The sequence below is a fragment of the Bufo bufo genome, chromosome 6 (genome assembly GCF_905171765.1).
Source record: "Bufo bufo chromosome 6, aBufBuf1.1, whole genome shotgun sequence".
NCBI lineage: Eukaryota > Metazoa > Chordata > Amphibia > Anura > Bufonidae > Bufo > Bufo bufo.
Genome location: NC_053394.1, coordinates 122129410 through 122152331, shown reverse-complemented (window position 1 = coordinate 122152331; position 22922 = coordinate 122129410). Strand labels below are relative to the sequence as shown.

The following is a 22922-nucleotide window of genomic DNA, read 5'->3' as shown; positions in this document are numbered from 1 at the left end:
ACAAACGCGCGTCAAACGCGCGTTTACTATTGCAAAAAACGTGCATAAAAACGCGCGTTAAACGCGCATATAAAATACGCTCAGGTCTGAACCCAGCCTTAGAGGAAAGAACCGATGATAAAGTATCTTCTCTGACAGTTGTAGCCTCAGATATAAAGTTGTCTGGACTTGGGTCTATTTTTCAGAAGTTTGCAGAAGTAGGTCTTTTCCCTTGCTCTTCCCAAACCAGACTCTCTAACCAGGGGGCATGCAAAGTCCATCACCCTGGTAATCTTACCTAATACATTGCAATTAGGTGTACGTAAAAGCACAAAGAATTAAGGGGGTCAATTATTAAGACCAGCATTTTAGACACCGGTCTTAAAAGTGCCTTTAGCTGGCGGTGCTCTCATAACAAAAGACCCTAGACATATTTGCAATGGGCTGCCCCCTTGGGCCCTATTGCTGAAGTGAGGTACCCGGATGTAGGAATGGCCGAGTGGTATAGCGTGGCCTAAAATGTCCCTTAGCGTTTAGTATCACGGTGCTCCTACCTGGATACAGCTGGACCCCAGGAGTTGGCTCCGAAGCAGACAAATAGGGGAGAATAGTTAAAGAATTTGAAGAAGTGATTGAGTCCAGACATCATGATGAAGTTGAATAGCAGTTTTACTTTGTATAAAACGTTCTCCAAAACAGATTTCAGATTTTATCTTTGTTCCAGCAGGCTTCAGCATTAAACTATGGCAGGCAAACTCAACTCTTCTACATCTGTTGCTCTCTGGCTCTGCTGTGCCGACAGGCTGGCTGTATAACTTAGCTTCTTCTTTATGCTGCAACTTCTCCTGGCAACTGAGGCTTCAAGCTTTGTCTCCATGACCAGCAGAGCTTTTGGTGCTCTGGCTGGCTTGGCTTGGGCACGTCCAACAGAGACGTGCCCAGCACACTCTCCTTCCCCTAGCACAGGGTAAGCTAGACTGCCTAAAACTGGTTCCCACTAGTGTTGGACGAGCATGCTCGTGTGCTTGAGCGCGATGCTCGAGTCTCCTCCCTGCACGTTTGTTGGCTGCTACACAGCCTATAAATGTGCGGGGAAGTACTGGCACTCACTGTAATGCCGTAGTCATGTTGGTTACTGCCATTACAGTGATTGGCTATATAGCACCCGATGACATGTGGTTCGGCTCAGTCTTAGGCTACTTTCACACCTGCGTTCGGGTGTCCGCTCGTGAGCTCCGTTTGAAGGGGCTCACGAGCGGTCCTGAACGCAGCCGTCCGGCCCCAATGCATTCTCAGTGGAGGCGGATCCACTGAGAATGCATCCGCCTGCCAGCGCTCAGCCTCCGCTCCGCTCAGTGAGCGGACACCTGAACGCTGCTTGCAGCGTTCGGGTGTCCGCCTGGCCGTGCGGAGGCGAGCGGATCCGTCCAGACTTATAATGGAAGTCAATGGGGACGGATCCGCTTGAAGATGACACCATATGGCTCAATCTTCAAGCGGATCCGTTCCCCATTGACTTTCAATGTAAAGTCTGAATGGATCCGCTCAGGCTACTTTCAGACTTAGAAAATTTTCTAAGTAATAATGCAGACGGATCCGTTCTGAACGGATGCAAACGTCTGCATTATCGGAGCGGATCCGTCTGATGAAACATCAGACGGATCCGCTCCGAACGCTAGTGTGAAAGTAGCCTTAGTCAGGGCGAGCTGCAGCAGAAGGGACAGATAGTGTAGGGACAGGAATATATATATATTTTTTTTAGGCAGGGTTTAGTCTTGAAAGGTGTTAGAGACCCAAAAGTCCTTTTAAAGACTATTTTTTTTATCTGGCTGCAATATATATTATTAGCGCAACCTGAGCTAAATTGCATGCAATTGTTTGGCCGCTGCTGACAGTGACACAAGCTCTGCTACATCTGTTGTGTTACATTTGCGCATCCTAAATATCTATGACATTCAGCGTAATTGTTTGGCCGCTGCTGACAGCGACATTACCTGCGCTACATCTCCTGTATAACGTTTGCACATCCTAAATATCTGTGACATTCAGTGTAATTTTTTCGCCGCTGGTAACAGTGACATTACCTGCGCTGCATCTCCTGTGTAACGTTTGCGCATCCAAAATATCTGTGACATTCAGTCTAATTTATTTGTGCATACACTTACAAAACCTGCGCTTCTGTACGTGTGACATACTTGCAAGCATATACACCATTTAATATGCTCAAGGCGAGCAGTAAGGGATGGGGAAGTGCCGTGCTGCTGGTCGTGCACGCAGAGGCCGTGGCCCTGGGCGCGGTGAAACTCTCGAAGTCACACCAGTGCGACCAGGTGGTCGGTTGGATTGCAGCAGATAATGCTTCCAGTCGGTTAAGCACCACCCTGTCTTCCACAAAGTCCAGTCTCAGTAGCTAAAAATCAGAATCCTCACCCTGATCCTCCTTCCTCCCACCATGGAGAGTCTTGGCAAATAAATGATCCCACACTCGGATATTCCAAGGAGTTCTTTTCATCGCCATTCCTTGATTTAGCCCTCTCGCCAAGCCCGCTTGAAGAGGGAAATGAGGAGATCTTGTGTACTGATTCGCAAACTCTTGAGCATCCACAGTCAGAAAAAGATGATGGTGGGTTACAGCAATTAGTGTTTTACGAGGTGGATGATGATGATGAGACACAGTTGCCAATAAGTCAACCACAATTAGTGTCTCAAGAGGTTCATGATGAGGATGAGACATAGTTGTCAATAACTGAGCTTGTTGTTCGGTCAACAAGTCAGGAGGATGACCAGAGTGAGTGGAAGAGGAGGTGCTGAACGATGAAGTCACTGACCCAACCTGGGAAGATGGCAAGCCGAGTGAGGACAGCAGTACAGAGGGGGAGGGATCCGCAGCACCGCAACAGGCTGGAAGAGTAAGTGGGGTGGCAAAAGGGAGAAGGTGGTTCACACCAAACAGGCCTGCAACTGTTCCCTGGAGCACCCCCTTGTGGCAATCTCACTTGCCAAGGGGTAGGTGTTCTGCAGTCTGGCGCTTTTTTGAGGAAAGTGCGGACGATAAAAGAATTGTTATTTGCAACCTGTGCCAGTGGCGTTGCTAAGGCTGGTGTCACCCGGTGCGGTAGAAAATGGTGTCACCCCCCCAGGATGAGTCACGTAGGGGACGTCCTTCAAGCTCCGCCGCGGTGCCGCTGACACCCCTAACGTCCTTCACTGAGCCTGCCGACTGACCCAAGCGGTAATGCGAGGGGGGAGGGTTTGGATAGTAAACAGACCGCTGACGTGGGAGGGGGGGGGCTAAGCAGACAGATTGCCAACAGGAAGGGGGGTTGGGGGTGCTAGCAGGCAGATCGACAGCTGGGAGGGGTCGGATTAAAATTTTTGAGAACAGGTTCCCTACTACGGCAGGCGCGTGGCGTCGGGACACGTACACCATATATATCCAATACACATACACATAAATACACCATATACATGGTACACATACAGTACAGACCAAAAGTTTGGACACACCTTCTCATTCAAAGAGTTTTCTTTATTTTCATGACGATGAAAATTGTAGATTCACACTGAAGGCATCAAAACTATGAATTAACACATGTGGAATTATATACATAACAAACAAGTGTGAAACAACTGAAAATATGTCATATTCTAGGTTCTTCAAAGTAGCCACCTTTTGCTTTGATTACTGCTTTGCACACTCTTGGCATTCTCTTGATGAGCTTCAAGAGGTAGTCCCCTGAAATGGTTTTCACTTCACAGGTGTGCCCTGTCAGGTTTAATAAGTGGGATTTCTTGCCTTATAAATGGGGTTGGGACCATCAGTTGCGTTGAGGAGAAGTCAGGTGGCTACACAGCTGATAGTCCTACTGAATAGACTGTTAGAATTGGTATTATGGCAAAAAAAAGCAGCTAAGTAAAGAAAAACGAGTGGCCATCATTACTTTAAGAAATAAAGGTCAGTCAGTCAGCCGAAAAATTGGGAAAACTTTGAAAGTAAGGGCTATTTGACCATGAAGGAGAGTGATGGGGTGCTGCGCCAGATGACCTGGCCTCCACAGTCACCGGACCTGAACCCAATCGAGATGGTTTGGGGTGAGCTGGACCGCAGAGTGAAGGCAAAAGGGCCAACAAGTGCTAAGCATCTCTGGGAACTCCTTCAAGACTGTTGGAAGACCATTTCAGGGGACTACATCTTGAAGTTCATCAAGAGAATGCCAAGAGTGTGCAAAGCAGTAATCAAAGCAAAAGGTGGCTACTTTTTTTGGTCCAGACACTTCTTTCAGCCGCCTCGTCTCTGCAGAGTGTGACACACGGACATCTTAGTGTCCTCACTTTTCTATCATCATCCCCCAACCTGGAGTCCCCACAGTGTTATCCTGCGGCTCGCTGTGCTCCCCAATACCCCCAAAAACTATCCTGAAGAAATAATAGTGCCCCCATAGTAATTGTGCTCCTCATAGTCCCACCCATAGTAATTACCTTCTAGAGTTCCATAATTAGTAATACTGCCCCGTACACTGCCCCACATTAAGTAATATGCCCCCCCACACTGCCCCACATTAAAGGGGTTCTGCACTTTTTTTTAACTGATGATCTATCCTCTGGATAGATCATGAGCATCTGATCAGCGAGGGTCCGACACCCCCGCCGTTCAGCTGTTTGAGAAGGCAGCGGCGCTATAGTAGCGCCGCGGCTTTCTCACTGTTTACCGCTGGTCCAGTGACGTCATGACTAGTATCACTGGTCTGGGCGGGGCTAAGCTCTGTTCACTTGAATAGAGCTTAGCCCCACCCAGGCCAGTTGATACTAGTCGTGATGTCACTGGGCCAGCGGTAAACAGTGAGAAAGCCGCGGCACTGCTATAGCGCCGCTGCCTTCTCAAACAGCTGAACGGCGGGGGTCCCGGGTGTCGGACCCTCGCTGATCAGATGCTCATGATCTATCCAGAGGATAGATCATCAGTTAAAACAAAGTGCAGAATCCCTTTAAGTAATATGCCCCCCCACACTGCCTCACATTAAGTAATTTGCCCCCACACTGCCCTCCATTATGTAATTTGCCCCCCACACTGCCCTCCATAATGTAATTTGCCCCCCCACTAAGTAATTTGCCCCCACACTGCCCTCCATTATGTAATTTGCCCCCCCACTAAGTAATTTGCCCCCACACTGCCCTCCATTATGTAGTTTGCTGCATTTCCAGGAAATGCACTTTAATGCTCCATGAGTCATAGAGCATTAAAGTGCATTTTCACCTTCTGTTCAAGCTTTAACCTGGCTGGACCTGGAGGCCAAAATCCCCCCCTAAATGTAATAAATACTATAATGGGGTATTAAATGAAATCATCTAAATATAAAGTCAATATGCACTCTCTGCGCTACTTACCACACCTCGTCCTCCCTCAGGCGCGGCAGTGGCAGGTCTGGCTGGCTGTGTGAGTGAGTCACTGCTGTCACTTGACTCACCACCCAATCAATTAGCTCCAGACTCGAGTCCTAGGCCTGCTGGCTGCTCCTGTAGTGCATCCGCCGCGGCGCCACTCATCAGGCAGTCACACCCTCTTCACCACGTGACGGCCGGGCAGACGTGTTTGCGAGTAAGTAAGAAGAACTCCGGCGGCCAGCGGGTGACACCCCATCAGACTGGTGTCACCCGGTGCGGCCCGCACCCCCCTCGCAACGCCACTGACCTGTGCCGTACCAAAATGAGCAGGGCTATGAACACTAGCAACCTCACCCCCACCAGCATGATCCGCCACATGGCATCAAAGCACCCTAATAGGTGGGCTGAACGCCTGGTTCCACAACCAGTGTCTGCGGATTACACCACTGCCTTCTCTTCCCCTGTGTTACGTGCTGGTCAATCCCCTGTCCAAGACGCAGGCCCAGCTGCCTCCCGCCATGCACCTGGAACTTTGCAAGCACCATCAGCTAGCACATCCACTTCTGTGTCCCAGCGCAGCATACAGATGTCTATACCCCAGGCACAAATATCCAGCCACCCACCCACAGACCATAGCACTAAATGCGCACCTTTCCAAATGGCGGCTTTGGAGCTTGGCAAGCTCACACACATACCATGCATAGCCCACGTGTTCAACCTAATGGTTCAGCAATATCTCAAAACCTACCCCAATTTGTCTGAGCAACTGTTGAAGGTGCGCCGCGTGTGTGCACATTTCCGCAAGTCATCAACAGCTTCCGTTAGTCTGGCAACGCTGCAGCAGCCCTTGCAATTGCCAGCTCAACGACTGTTGTGCGACGTGAGCACGCGCTGGAACTCCACGTTCCACATGTTGGCCAGGCTTTGTGAGCAGCAAAGGGCAGTAGTAGAATACCAGCTGCAACATGATTGTCGCCTTTCCAGTCATCTTCCACTCTTCACAAGTGATGAGTAGGCATTGATGTCTGACATCTGTGAGGTTTTACGCAACTTTGAGGAATCAACGCAGATGGTGAGCGGTGATAACGCTATTATCAGTGTAACCATCCCACTGCTGTGTCTACTCAAATGCTCGCTGCTTACATTTAAGGCAGACTCTTTGCATGTGGAAGAGGTGGAAATGGGGGAAGAAATTACACAGGGTGATAGCCAGACCACCCTCAGTTCGTCTTCTCAGCGTGAATTGGATTATGAGGAGGAGGAGCAGGAGACGGTTGCCTCCGCTACAGAGGGAGATACCCATGGAAGTTTTATTCCATCTGTTCAGCGTGGATGGGTAGAATCGGAGGAAGAGGATAAGGAGATTGAGAGTCATCCTCCTGATGAGGACAGCAAAGTCTTGACACCCGCCCGGCACCCCTATAGAAATGCCTATTCTTGTCCGCAAGCTGCGGACAAGAATAGGACATGCTCTATCTTTTGCGGAGCTGCGGACCTGAAGATCGGGGCCGCGCTCCGCAAATGCGGATGCTGACAGCACACTGTGTGCTGTCCGCATCCATTCCGTCCCCATAGAAAATGAATGGGTCCGCACCCGTTCCGCAAAATTGCGGAACGGATGCGGACCCATTTGCGGACGTGTGAATGGAGCCTTACTGAAAGCTAATAGCAATTTATTCATAACTTCTAGTAGAAATAACAGAGGAATGGCACAACATACAGACATAAGAATAGATGCTCCAGAATTGTTAGTACGTGGGGAATGCATGTAGCTATTTAAACAGACATGTCAGGAGCGGTGAAAGGTCCTCTTTAAGAACTTTTAGGTGTAATCCATCTGGACCCGGAGTCTTGTTCACATTTACCTTATTTGACTTAAAGGGGTTCTGCACTTTCATTTAACTGTTGAGAAGGCAACTTTTTACCGCCGGCCCACTGATGTCACGACTAGTATCAACTAGCGTGGGGGATGCTAAGCTCTGTTCACTTGAATGGAGCTCAGCCCCACCCAGGCTAGTTGATACTAGTCGTGACGTCAGTGGGCCGGCGGTAAACAGTGAGAAGGCCGCGGCGCTGCTGGAGCGCCGGTACATTCTCAAACAGCTGATCGGCGTGGGTCCCGGGTGTCGGACCCCTGCCGATCAGAAGCTGATGATCTATCCAGAGGATAGATCATCAGTTAAATGAAAGTGCAGAACCCCTTTAACTTGGACCATATCTACAGTTATCCAATTGAGAATATTACTGTAATTGTATTTGCAGGAAGGAAAATGCCTCTTCGTGGTCCTACTCATGGCCTTATATTGGTGTACAGAAGCACTGCCTCTGGCTGTTACCGCTATGCTGCCAATAGTACTATTCCCCTTCTTAGGAGTCCTGCCATCCAGCGAAGTCTGTCCACAATATTTCTCGGATACAAACTTTCTTTTCCTTAGTGGCCTTCTCATGGCTGCTGCTATTGAGGAGTGGAATCTGCACAGGAGAATTGCCTTGAAGGTGCTTATGTTGGTCGGAGTCCAGCCTGCTCGGTAAGGACTGTGTTATTTTTCTCTGAAATCCAAAAATCACAGCAGCATATTTGAATGTTACACCTTCCAATTGACTAAATGGGAAAAAGTGCCAAGGAAGTTTTTTTGTTTTGTTTAAAGCATACTTTGGCACATAATGGAGTATGTTTAAGTGCCGATATATGCTTCAAATTTAGCACCATGAACATATACTTTATAGTAGAGTACTTACCATGGCTGAAAATCACGTGACTAGTATGGCCTTGGGGGAGAGAGGAGTCCTGATGTGTTACTCCTTCTACTGCTTCTCAAAATTAATCCAAAGCATTTTCCCGACGCCACTATTAGGGGGAAGCTCAATGTACTGAGATTTTCACAGCTACATTGAGTTCAATGGTAACTGCATAATTTTCTATGCACTGAGCTCCCCCTAATGGTCCCTGCAGGCAGCCAGTTATATCATGTACTGCAGGGAAGTAGGATTTATCGTTAGCTTATGTCAGTTTATTGTCTAATGTAAATACATTTAGAAACATGGTTTTCAGATTGGTCACCATATTTATGAATCACTAGTTCCACTATTTGGGACATAGTAATCAAGTAAAGTGGGTGAGGCAAAAATTATTTTTTAAATTCCACCATTCAAAAAAAAATGTAATTTGGCAGTTAGGGAGTAGCTATATTCTTGTATATTGGGGGCAGTATTATAAAATTTTTATTCTTGTGCATAGGGGCAGTATTGCAGTAGTTATATTCTTGTATATATGAGACTGTATTATAGTAGTTATATTCTTGTATATAGGAGGCAGTATTAAAGTATTCAGATTCTTGTATATAGGGGGCAGTATTATACTAGTTATATTTTTGTACATATGAGGCAGTATTACAGTAGTTATATTATTGTATATAGGAGGCAGTATTATAGTAGTCATATTCCTGTACATATGAGGCAGTATTATAGTAGGTATATTCTTTTATATAGGAGGCAGTATTATAGTACTTATATTCCTGTACATATGAGGTAGTATTATAGTAGGTATATCTCGTATATAGGAGGCAGTGTCATAGTAGTTATATTTTTGTACTTAAGAGCAGTATTATAGCAGTTATATTGTTGTATATAGGGGCAGTATTGCGGTATATCTACAATGCATACTTCAAGTCCTCTTCCCTACACTATCTCTCTGATTGTCAGTAGGTTAGTAAGAAGTGGGGCAGGAGTAGACTTTATGGCTATATTAGACAGGCAGATTGTCTGCCAGATGATCGTTAAGGAGCGTTCGTAGTAACACTCGTTACCAATCATCTAGCAGTTGTTGATTACCTGATGAACGAGCAAATGCTTGTTCTTCTGGCAATTATGATCTTTCAGCACGCTTAAAGAACAAGATTTGCCGGTGGCAGATTGTTTGTCTAATCTGATCTGCTGCCAGCAAACAACTATACAGCATGGGGATGAGCAATAGCATAACGCTCACTCCTCTCCATACTGTGTAGGAGATCACCGCATGTAATAGCAGATGTCTTCTCCGCTAGCGAGCAGGCAATTGCCGGGAAGGATCGCTAAATATAACAATAGCCTGTAGGATCGCTAAATGTAATACAGGCCTTGCACACAGTACACAAGTTTTGTTTGTTGCCTGAAACCATGAAGACATACTGTAGGACTGAATAGGAGCTATATTATCAAGATTTGAAAAGTTTCTTCAAGTTTTATATACATTGAAGCAATAAAATTGATTTAAAAAAGCAGACCCAGCAATCTGATCAATCAAACACTGAGCAGAGTAAATATATTTGTCTTTCATTCCAGGCTCATACTGGGCATGATGATAACAACAGCGTTCCTGTCCATGTGGTTGAGTAACACTGCTTCCACCGCAATGATGCTCCCTATTGCCAATGCTATTCTCAAGAGTCTATATGGAGAATCATTTTGCAGGGAGAATACTATTAAATGCCATGACAACATTCCAGGTAATTTTAAGTGACACTTTATAGTTTACATAGGCACAGTGGCTTGTTAGTATGAGGGGGCACGTCTGGTACTGCAGCACATCTTATTCCAGGATGTGCTGATTGTGGGCAGTCCTGGAGGTTGGAGATTCACTAGCCAAGAAATGTAGGCCACCCATGTTAACGTCCCAGAGAACCCATTTAAGTGTTAGCCAAGCCCCCTTTCCCCCTTTCCCTCCAGCTACATAATTTTTCCCACCAGTTGCGGTAAAATTAGAGGATTACCACAACTCAGTGATGGATGGAGAAAAGCCAAAAGGACAGCCACACTTTACACACTGCGACCCCCTTGCATTAGTCAGAGTCCAATGAGGTCTGTGCCCACTAATGTCATATATGTGCTTGCATAAAGAATTATTAGATGTACGGAATATTGAAAGGAGGACAACATGATGGAAAGTTTCAAAAATTGTTTACTTATTTTGAAGTCACATTGAGCTGAAAATCAAGCGGGCCGCCTATAAATTCTCGTCAAAGTTTTCTGTACTGTTCTTCTCTTTGTTGTTAATAGACAATCTGAAGGTTAGACCTTTAAACCTAATACAAGATACATAATATGAACTCACTCACTTATTTAAAGGAAAAAGTCGCACTGCTATGTAATATGCGTTTTGCCTGCTATGTGGCCCTCATTACCTCACTGTAGTAGTTCCAGCACGTTCTACAGTAATCTAAGCAGGTACAGAAGACACTGGGATCTGACAATGAGGGCAATGCTGGCCAGACACATTAAATGAATATTGTAAATTGTCTGTGTACTGTTTTACTGTATTTCTAAACATATCCTCTTGACGTGCAGCAAAAAGGAGATGTGAACAGCCCCCTAGGGTGGTATTACGCTGCCTGATGCGAGCAACGATGGATGATAATCGTCTATTCGCACTCGTTTTCACCGGCATGAATATACCGGCTGATGTAAATTTTAAATAAGTGAGGGAGGATTGCTACTGCAGTCATTCCTCCTAATTACACAGGGAAATTCACAGACCAATAATTGGGCATCTTTCATCCTGATGAAGGATGCCCATGAACGAGGCTCCTCGAGTATATGGGCCAATTTTCGGAAACAAGCATTCAGATTCCCAATAATTTGTCCGAAATTGTACAGTATAATAGGGCCTTTATTCTCACAACTGAACACATGCACACTTGGCCAAGCTGAGCATCCATATGGATGCTGGGTGTTTGACCAGCAAGTATCTAATGTACGGCCAGCCAAACAAGCACACAAGCTTAACACATGGAGACAGACACAGTGTGGGAGGAGAGATGTATTGAATACAGGTAGGTGACCCACTTCCCTTACTACATTAGTAGAAGGAAGTACTGCTCTAGAGTAAAAACTGCTGAGAAATCAAATACTCTGCTGATTATTAACTTCTCATGTACACAGTTCATACTGTGTTACGGTACATGATGTTCTTATGACAATGATGTTCCTATGACAATGATGTTACAATGACAGACAAAAGGATGCCCAATTATGATACTGCGTTTTGGTACCCAAGACAGAAGGGCCTGTTATTTCCTGGGTCAATTCTCCACCATATTGTTTCATAACAATTTAGCTCCCCTGTAGAGAAGATTCCTAAATTGGTCATTGCCACCAAATAAAATGAGATAAGACCAACCATTGTTGAGACCTTCTATTTCCAAGTACCCCTTAGCTCCCGGATGGTCTGCCTGAATGATAGGCATCATTTTTGCCCAAGAAAAACAACGATTCTGTATGGTTCCAAGAATGCCAAGAAAGTAATTTCAGCATGAAAAGGGCCTAAAGTTTGTTTACTCTATCCCCACTCCAATTTGGTCCCTCAGACATGATTTCAGGAGCCCCAACTCTATCACTGTAAGTCGCTGATCTATTTTTTTTTTTTTTACCCAGTTACATTACAGGAGAATGGTTTACACTCTGTCCCTACAGAATTGCAGCTGCTCACCGATGTTGTTGAACAGTAAGACATTTACTAATTTCTGTAAGATTGTCATGGAACCGGGCTGGGTGTTGATAGCCTGTATAGTTACACCTTAAAGGGCATCTGTCAGCAGACTTGTACCTATGAAAATGGCTGACCTGTTGCATGTGCGCCTGGCAGCTGAAGGCATCTGTGTTGGTACCATGTTTATATGTTCCCGCATTCGCTGAGAAATATGATGTTTAAATATATTCAAATAAGCCTCTAGTGGCAACGGGGGCGTTGATGTTACACCTACAGGGAGTGCAGAATTATTAGACAAGTTGTATTTTTGAGGATTAATTTTATTATTGAACAACAACCATGTTCTCAATGAACCCAAAAAACTCATTAATATCAAAGCTGAATATTTTTGGAAGTAGTTTTTAGTTTGTTTTTAGTTTTAGCTATTTTAGGGGGATATCTGTGTGTGCATGTGACTATTACTGTGCATAATTATTAGGCAACTTAACAAAAAACAAATATATACCCATTTCAATTATTTATTTTTACCAGTGAAACCAATATAACATCTCAACATTCACAAATATACATTTCTGACATTCAAAAACAAAACAAAAACAAATCAGTGACCAATATAGCCACCTTTCTTTGCAAGGACACTCAAAAGCCTGCCATCCATGGATTCTGTCAGTGTTTTGATCTGTTCACCATCAACATTGCGTGCAGCAGCAACCACAGCCTCCCAGACACTGTTCAGAGAGGTGTACTGTTTTCCCTCCTTGTAAATCTCACATTTGATGATGGACCACAGGTTCTCAATGGGGTTCAGATCAGGTGAACAAGGAGGCCATGTCATTAGATTTTCTTCTTTTATACCCTTTCTTGCCAGCCACGCTGTGGAGTACTTGGACGCGTGTGATGGAGCATTGTCCTGCATGAAAATCATGTTTTTCTTGAAGGATGCAGACTTCGTCCTGTACCACTGCTTGAAGAAGGTGTCTTCCAGAAACTGGCAGTAGGACTGGGAGTTGAGCTTGACTCCATCCTCAACCCGAAAAGGCCCCACAAGCTCATCTTTGATGATACCAGCCCAAACCAGTACTCCACCTCCACCTTGCTGGCGTCTGAGTCGGACTGGAGCTCTCTGCCCTTTACCAATCCAGCCACGGGCCCATCCATCTGGCCCATCAAGACTCACTCTCATTTCATCAGTCCATAAAACCTTCGAAAAATCAGTCTTGAGATATTTCTTGGCCCAGTCTTGACGTTTCAGCTTGTGTGTCTTGTTCAGTGGTGGTCGTCTTTCAGCCTTTCTTACCTTGGCCATGTCTCTGAGTATTGCACACCTTGTGCTTTTGGGCACTCCAGTGATGTTGCAGCTCTGAAATATGGCCAAACTGGTGGCAAGTGGCATCTTGGCAGCTGCACGCTTGACTTTTCTCAGTTCATGGGCAGTTATTTTGCGCCTTGGTTTTTCCACACGCTTCTTGCGACCCTGTTGACTATTTTGAATGAAACGCTTGATTGTTCGATAATCACGCTTCAGAAGCTTTGCAATTTTAAGAGTGCTGCATCCCTCTGCAAGATATCTCACTATTTTTGACTTTTCTGAGCCTGTCAAGTCCTTCTTTTGACCCATTTTGCCAAAGGAAAGGAAGTTGCCTAATAATTATGCACACCTAATATAGGGTGTTGATGTCATTAGACCACACCCCTTCTCATTACAGAGATGCACATCACCTAATATGCTTAATTGGTAGTAGGCTTTCGAGCCTATACAGCTTGGAGTAAGACAACATGCATAAAGAGGATGATGTGGTCAAAATACTCATTTGCCTAATAATTCTGCACGCAGTGTAGAGGCTCTGTACTCTGCTCTCTCCACTTTGACAGGAAAAAAATGTCTTCATAACTGGCCCTGTCAATCAAAGTGCAGAGGGTGCGGCAGTTGCCGAGAGCAGAGCCTCTAAGGCTCCATTCAGACGTCCATGAGTGTTTTGCGGATCCGCAAATTGCGGATCCACAAAACACTGACACCGGCCATGTGCACATATATAATGTCTATTCTTGTCCACTATTGCCAGGGCCATCTTTAATATTGATTGGACCCGGGGCAAGAATTTACTTGGGCCCCCTGGATCCCACTTTTTCACATAAAATAAGTAATATATATAATATAGCTTACAGTGAATTACTGTAAATACTTACAGTTCTGAAGACTCCAGCGGCTCAGGATCAGTGCTCTGGGCAGCTGGACTCAGGGCTGGAAGTGGGCACCACTCTGCAGTTCAGGAAGGAGACCGGGACTCACCCTAGTGTTGTAGTGCCTCCACATGATGTCACGGCGCATGGAGTATGCAAAGGGCAGGGGAGGTCGGGAGGAGGAGCAAGCAAGTACCGTATTTTTCGCTTTATAAGACACACCTGATGATAAGACACACCTAGGTTTTTGAGAAGGAAAATAAGGAAAAAAAATTTTTTTACCAAAAGGTGTGCTTTTGGTGGGTTATGCTATATATGTGTCATCCACAGATCCCCCACCCCCATAACAGTGTCCCTGTGTAAATAGTGATCCCCAATACAGGGGTTGGAGGCCGGCAACTAATCATGGAGCGGTCTTTATATGTAAAGTGTAGTCAACTAGTCATGACTGGGAGGCTAGTACTCACTATCAAACATTCAAACTACCGTAGCAGGCAGGCCGGCCTGCAGCGTAACGTCAAGTCACTCACTCTGTCACGCCGCACGCACCTGCTCCTCCCACTTTATTAATGAAGCAGGCGCATGACAGAGTGAGTGACGATATGCGGCCAGCCTGCCTGCTATGGTAGTTTTTGCCGGGACAGGGAGCCGGCGGAGTAGATCATGTCATTGGGGCTGTGGGCAGTGGCCAGCGAGGCTCAAGAGGCTGCTACCTTGGGCCCCCCAGGAGGAACTGGGCCCGGGGCAGCTGCCCCTTTTTCCCCGCATTAAAGACGGCCCTGGCTATTGTGGACAAGGATAGGACATGTTCTATTTTATGGCGGAGCCGCGGACCGGAAGTTTGGGGCCGTGGAACGGAAGTGCGGATGCGGACAGCACACTGTGTGCTGTCCGCATCTTTTTCGGCACAGTTGAAAATTAATGGGTCCACACCCGTTCCGCATAATTGCGGAACGGATGCGGACCCATTCATGCGGACGTGTGAATGCACCCTAAAGAGTAACAGCACCTCCCCTGTTGCTCCTAAAGCCCCATTTGCATATATTAAAATATCATTTTTCTCAGAAATGTGGGTACATATGAACATGGGGCCAACACAGATGCCTTCAGCTGCCAAGTGCACATGTAACAGGTCAGTCAGTTTCATAGATACAAATCTGCTGACAGATGCCCTGTAAAGGGGTTTCCCAGAACATAAACACTGATGACATATCCTTAGGTTAGGCCAATGTAGATCAGTGAGGGCTTAAATCCTGGTACAACCATTGTTCAGCAGACTAAGGCTGCTTTCACACCTGTGGTATGGAGATCCGGCTGCCTGATCCAGCAGAAAATGCCAGGAATCAGCTGGACACAAAATGCAGCATGCAGCAGTTTGTATGCGGCCGATTCTTTTCATTTTTGCCCGAATGCGGCCTGATCTCCGTTGGACCACATTATACTTAATGGGGTCAGCAGTCATTCCGTTAGTATCCGGATCCGTAGAATTCTGGCGGCCTGTTCTCTGCCGAAAAAGCCTGCTGGAATACACGCCACAGGTGTGAAAGTAGCCTAAAGGCTACAAGAGTGAACTCTAATATATTGTACATAGCCTAAAAGTTGTGTGAGTAAATGTTTCTTTTCAATGACAGCCAGCAGAGATCTAAAAAAGGCAGAATAATTAAAACAAAGAATAAACCTATCATTAAGTTATTAAAAGGGTTTTCCAACTATAGACATTTATGGTGTATTTGTAGGTTTGGAATCCCCATCTATTGGAATAATTGGGTTCCTGTAACCCCAACTATGATGGTGACACTGCACTTGTAAAATGTGCTCCCCATAATCTACAGGGATTGTTGTGGCAGCATAAGCCAGCCCCAGGATGGGATCCTATTGAGTGTGTCCACCCTTGATATTTTACTAGAAGGTTATAAAGTAACAAGCTGGAAATGCATAGTTTTCTTATCATCTTTGTAGTAGCCGAGAGTAAACGTTACATGGGCGAGTTCTATGTAATCTAGATGTGGATCAGGCTCCTTTGTTTGACAGCTGGATGTGTTAGCTCTTGTATAATGGGTAGTAGTAGAATTCCTGAAAGAGATTAGGACGGAATGTGGAATAAAGGTTAATTATGGCCTTAACCAGACAGTGTGTGTGTGGAGACAGACACATCCATGTAATGTGAATTTGCAGGGTTGCAAACAAAGTTGTGTAGCAATCAATACAGTACTAAATCAGTATGCTTAAAGCTAATGTTTCATCAGAAAATAACTCTGTTTTAATCATGTTTTTATGTTGAACATATTTTAAAAACTTCTTGGTGATATATTTTTTATTATATATATATATATATACAGTACAGACCAAAAGTTTGGACACACCTTCTCATTCAGAGAGTTTTCTTTATTTTCATAACTATGAAGGCATCAAAACTATGAATTAACACATGTTGAATTATATACATAACAAACAAGTGTGAAACAACTGAAAATATGTCATATTCTAGGTTCTTCAAAGTAGCCACCTTTTGCTTTGATTAGATGGGCACTCGTTTTTCTTTACTTAGCTGCTTTTTTCTTGCCATAATACAAATTCTAACAGTCTATTCAGTAGGACTATCAGCTGTGTATCCACCTGACTTCTCCTCAACGCAACTGATGGTCCCAACCCCATTTATAAGGCAAGAAATCCCACTTATTAAACCTGACAGGGCACACCTGTGAAGTAAAAAACATTTCAGGGGACTACCTCTTGAAGCTCATCAAGAGAATGCCAATAGCGTGCAAAGCAGTAATCAAAGCAAAAGGTGGCTACTTTGAAGAACCTAGAATATGACATATTTTCAGTTGTTTCACACTTGTTTGTTATGTATATAATTCCACATGTGTTAATTCATAGTTTTGATGCCTTCATAGTCATGAAAATAAAGAAAACTCTTTGAATAAGAAGGTGTGTCCAAACTTTTGGTCTGTACTGTATATATATATATATATATATATATATATAATAAAAAATATATCACCAATAAGTTTTTAAAATATGTTCAACATAAAAACATGATTAAAACAGAGTTATTTTCTGATGAAACATTAGCTTTAAGCATACTGATTTAGTACTGTATTGATTGCTACACAACTTTGTTTGCAACCCTGCAAATTCCTGCCGTTTTTGGTCTGTACAGGTCACTTTATGCAGTTATCTGCTTATCGTTACAGGCAGGATTAGAAGGTCAGATATGATAGATAGATAGATAGATAGATAGATAGATAGATCACATGATCCACCATTCACAATAGGTGATATCACAGCTTATCTACTCCCTCCCGACCTTTGCACAGGTCACAGAGCATGTGTAGAAAAATCTTCCATAGAAGTCAATGATTTCTCCTCCTGTCCATTGTGTCTATAGCCTATGGTCGCTGCTGCAAAGCATCTCTCTAAATGCTCTTGCTCAGGCAAGATGGCCGTCCACATAATAATGCTCAGGAAATAGAATTAAAAAAATCTGCTATCAGAAGAAAAAAAAGAGAAAGAGAGAAATAGAGGATGTGTGCCATTATCTGACACATTTCCTTTAAGTGATGTACAAGTGTTTTCGGATGGGTATGACCTGTATACTAGGTTAAGTCTATAAGCAACAGTTTAGGGCACAAGCGGAATTTTGAACTATTTATTTCCTATTTGTATATGTAATTTCTCATCATCTGTCTCTCTACCTTTCCATCTGTTTTAAATGACTGATGCCACTCTTCTATACTTCTCACAAGATACTACATACTGTACTTTCATCTCACTGGCAAAAAGTAATTTGTACTTCACTAATAAAATATATCCCATTATTTATGAAGCAAAGAATCACCAGAGAAGGTGGGAATACCCACTGACAATGATTCTGATATGGAGAAAGAGCGTGAATATCAAAACAGGATCTGGAAGGCATTTCTCATCTCCATCCCATACTCAGCTAGTATTGGAGGAACTGCCACCCTCACTGGGACAGCACCAAACCTCATTCTTCTTGGACAACTGAGGAGGTGAAGTATATGTGATACGTCTTGAGGCTAAGTAACATCTAATTTGGATTTGTGTGGTCAGGTCAGACATGACTCTACTAGTCAATCACTTGGATTGTTGAAACTTTCATTGAGGTCTGTGATGATGGCAATAGCCATAAGCAATGACAGCACAATGCAACACGTCAATAATAACCTCCTGTATAAGAGAACATTATCATATTTTATGGGTTTTGTGCAGAAGTATTAACACATGTAGTGAAATAAGGGTTCAGGAAGCTGAGCAAGAGGTGCTGTTTGGGGAAGTCCTCATGGTTGGCATGCTTGGCTTTTTCCAGAACTCACATAAAAGCGAATAGAGAGCTGCACATGCGTGTACACCTGTAGACGTGCCATAATTGTCAAGATGAGTATACCAAATTAAAACGGTTTTGACCTTAGCACAGAAAACCAAAACATTATTTTTTTTTCTCTTTCAGTTTTTTCCCAGCTTGTGATGTAATAAATTTTGGCTCCTGGTTCATCTTTGCGTTTCCACTGATGATTTTATTCCTTATCCTAAGTTGGTTATGGATCTCAATTTCACATGGAGCTTTCAGCTTACGGTATGATGGCAATCGAAAAAAATATTTTTGGCAATATTTCTACCCTTAGTTCTCTATTATATATCAGTTTATTTTCCATGTATCTATCAGCTGCAAAAGTGAGAAGAAGCCGGAGATTAGATTGGATGCAGAAGCTAAAGCCAAGGAAGTAATAAGGGAAGATTATCATAAACTGGGGCCCGTGATGTAAGTATAATGTGTAACAAACAAGCCTCAGTTTTTGTAAAAAAAAATTCTTACACATGTACTGTATCTTTCAGAATACTGTATTTCACTATTAGACCTCATTCACACAAATGCATGTGTTTTGTGGTCCACAAACTGCGGATCCGCAACACAAGAATACTGGCTGTGTGCATGCCACAATTTTTTCCCCCCATGATTAATGTGATTCTCTTCTTTAGTTTTGCAGAAAAGGCAGTCTTGGTCTTCTTTTGTCTTTTTGCCATCCTCTTGTTTACAAGAGACCCAAAGTTTATCCCTGGATGGGCATCAGTCTTCAAACCTAGGTAAGGCAATAATGGGCAGGCAGAGCTACAGATGGAGTAGAGTAGAGTTGTGTTATCTAATCTAAGCAAACACCTTCAATTGCTTTTGTCTCAAGATAACTCGATGAGTTAAGAAATTTGAGTTAAGAGCTGGAGTGCTAACCCTGCTCCATCTGTAGATCGCAACTCTATGAAGATGATGGAATTGTAGAGCCACACGTGGTCAGATTGATGAAAACTTTTATTAAGTGTTTAAGCAGAGAAACATCATGAAGCTTCTTGTTCTCAATGCAAAATCAGTTGCAGCGCCCCACCACATGTTATTTATAATACTGGAGTATTTTTATGTGGAAGAGGGTCCTTGGGACCCATTCAGGCACCAGTACTTGGTGCGAAGGCCATCTCTGTATAACCTATAGATGTATCCCTATAGTAGAGAATTGTCAACAAATTGTGTAATGAACTTGTGATGATCATGACTATAGGCTGATGTTCATGGCAAGCAGATGATTCATCAATTAGTGGTGTTGGTCATATCAAACTTAGATTAAGAAAGTCATTAAAAGAGTCATCAGAGATGTCACTGGGAAACTGGCAGTTGGAGCCCTGTCCCTGTGTCACTTTCAGAGAACCTCAATGTGCATGGTCCCTATGCATTAAAGGGACTAAGGAAAAGTTGAAAGTTAGAAGACCCCCAAAAAAGAATCAAATGACCAATCAACATGACTCAATGATTGTTTTGATTGAAGACTATTCTCATTACACCTGTACCCACTGGGCCTTAAGGGTAATTTGGCACTGGGGACAGTTACTTGAGTAGGGTTGGTTGCAAAACAATGTGATGGTGGCTAAAGACATTCAATGTGTATGGGGATCTTACCACTCTAGACAAACCTGATATATTGTGTTATTCTGAAGCAGGCCATACACATTATAAGTGCATAGTGGCCTGTCAACTCTTTTCAACACAGAAAAAGATCAGACTGTTATTTTTCAACATGCCCAATCTTTTTGTTTTGGGGAGATAAGCTGCAGCCAGAGTTGTCTGACTGCAGCTTTCTAGCCTCTCCCTATTCAGAAAACGTGCATGCTTGTCAAGCTTAGCTTGCATATGTATGGGTCAAGAGAGACAGCCTTCAGTCAAACAAACATTCAGCTGACTGCTATCTAATGTGAGTGGCTGGCTTTTGTGCAAGGCATGAATGGCCAAGGCACATCACAGGATTTAAAGGACAGCATAGAGAGAATCCATGTGTCATGCATGGCCTCTTAGGACCTGCAATATGCACAACAAATTGGAGTCATTTATCATGGTTGTCTGTTTTTTAGAGTATGATTAGACTGGCATAGTGGATTAGTCTGTCACTATTAAGCATAGCATTTATAATTGCAGTAGTCAGTTTTGGGGTGGCCCCACCGCTACGCTGGGTCTCCCAGACACCGTTGAGGTGTCACCACATGGGGATGTTCTCCAGAAGGGATGAAAATCTAACATGAAATTGTGGGGTACCTTAAAATATAACTTTTAATAGTAAATCATAAAATGATAGCCCATAAATAGTTACCAAGTTAAAACATGTATGCATCAGTGATCACGCACCACCGAATAGTGAAGGTATAGGCAAATGTAGGATGTACACAAATGCTAGAAGGGTGAGTTATAAAAACAGGGATATAATTTAAGAGGGAGACAGATGCTGGGTCTCTTCCCCTATATCTCCCTATGTTCTAACTCAAATTGGAACCCTTACTGTATGTCCCTGGGTGTCCCTCAGTTGCAGTGGCGATGACTGCCCAGCTTCGTCAGGGGAAAAAAGCACACACCAAGGGTACACATGTAAGCCGTGTACCGGGGTGGGCTCCCCAGGATACAGCGAAGTCACAGTCAAGGAAAGCGACACTGACACCAGCTTAATATGCAAGAACAGAAACTTTACTTTGGCAAAAGTAATAACACAAGTATACAAACATGTACAGAAAATGCTATACCCCGGACGCACAGTCACTGTCCCTGCCCACTGGACAGGCCTAGCCGATGGCGGACACAGCAGAGCCTGCAAAGTCAATACTGTGCCGCAGAACAGGACAAACCTAGCCGATGGCGGACACAGCAGAGCCTGCAAAGTCAATACTGCGCCGCAGAACAGTTCTGTACAACCTGGTAATCACACAACCCTAACTATCTATCTAGTTCCAGGCCTAGGCTTGCTTGCTCTTTTGCTTCAGGCGCCACTAGTATAAAGCAAGGAGTAAACGGGTGTACTGACCTGCGTCCGTTCTGGGCCCTAGGATGCCGCTTACCCGGGATGGCCACCAAGCTCTCAGCAACCATGCGACCTTGCTTGATGATAAGGCTTTCTGTCCACACACTGGAACTGGTGTTCCTGGGACAACCTCTCTTTCAAAGGGCTGGATCCAGTAAGGGAACAACAGCTACTCTCCTTCCTTTGAGTGTCCATTCACTGCTGGACATCCGCAAGCCAGGATGGAATCGGATTCAGTCCCTCACAGCACAATCCTTCCACCATGTCAGATTAGCTCAGACTTTCTGGTTTTTAGAAGCAGCTTGCATGAGTCATCATCTGCTTTGCATATGTATATCCCAGAGTGTGCTGACTGTAGCTGCAAAACAGTGGCCTTTAGTGCCCGGAATGCAAATGACAGCTCCAATACAATCTAGGCATAAACATTATGCAGGGAGAGCTTTTCCACAATCTCACACACACATAAAATACCTAAACAAACTCGTCCCAAACAAACTCGTCCCGACGCGTTTTAATGGCCAAATCATCAGGGGACAGATATATCCACAAATAATAGTAGTGGTCAGGCAGTTCAAGAGTACAAGTCGCTTCCTGGTTCAATGAAGCAAACAAGCAAAGAAGATAGCGATATTAGATTGCATTAAGCAGATACTTAGCCCTCCATGCATCGATGTTCATGGCCCGGCTACGCTCCTATCCTGCGTGTGGCAGTGACAGAGGTGAATGCCCGTGCTGGCGTTCTTTAAACCAGCGTGGGTTTAGTGTAAGTCCGCCCACCAGGTCACATGCGGGCAGTGACGTGGTTAGTCACATGTTCCCCGCGTCACGGAGGAAGACCACGTGATCGGAACCTGGATGGGAGGTGTGTCTTTGCTGCCCGTACCTCCCCCCTACAGTCAGATGAAGAGGAGACAGGACAGACAGCGCAAGGGGGCAGAGCTGTGGGTAAATGGGAGATATAGAGATGGGCTTACTCAAATCTCCCTACATCCACCACACTTGATCTCATTATTAATAAAAGGGTGCGTCGCTTCTAAGTTGTCAGAGAAGGCGCAGCCAAGGTATTAAAATGCCAGGGTACACGGGCAGTAAACCAATGAAGAAAATTATATACAGTGAAAGCTTGTTCCGACAGACAAAGCCAGATGTTCAAACTTGCAGTTATGAACCCTCCCCCAGATCAGGAGGTAGAAATAATGTTGTTAGATTAAACCAGGGCAAAAATAAGCCCAGGGTACACCTACATCCTATTTATGGGGGATGGAGGGATTTTATCCTCATGTGTCCTTCAGAAATATAGCATTTATGTTATGCAGGAAATTTGCCTTATACAGTATATCCTAGAGGATGTTTTTACTGCTACTTGGGAGGACTTAAATTAACACCGGGACGACCTTGTTTCTTCAATGTAGCAACCAAACGAAAGTTGCTCATTGAGGCCCCTTGGTTGTACAGTTTTTAGTTCAAATATCCACCATACCTCCCTTTGTATTATTTTTCTGTCCCAGTCCCCTCCTCCCTTGAGGTGGGGGAATCAGTTCAATGGCCATAAATGTAATTCCTGC

General features: G+C 44.3%; 1 protein-coding gene across 1 annotated transcript in view; it reads left to right on the top strand.

Moving 5' to 3' along the window:
* Positions 1–22922, top strand: part of SLC13A3 (solute carrier family 13 member 3) — a 45403-nt gene that overhangs the window by 5629 nt on the left and 16852 nt on the right. The window contains exons 2-8 of the mRNA XM_040436612.1: positions 7624–7889; positions 9682–9845; positions 11770–11839; positions 17836–18021; positions 18480–18605; positions 18696–18791; positions 19010–19114. Of these exons, the coding sequence (XP_040292546.1) occupies positions 7624–7889; positions 9682–9845; positions 11770–11839; positions 17836–18021; positions 18480–18605; positions 18696–18791; positions 19010–19114 (1013 nt within the window). The remainder of the gene's footprint in view (positions 1–7623; positions 7890–9681; positions 9846–11769; positions 11840–17835; positions 18022–18479; positions 18606–18695; positions 18792–19009; positions 19115–22922) is intronic.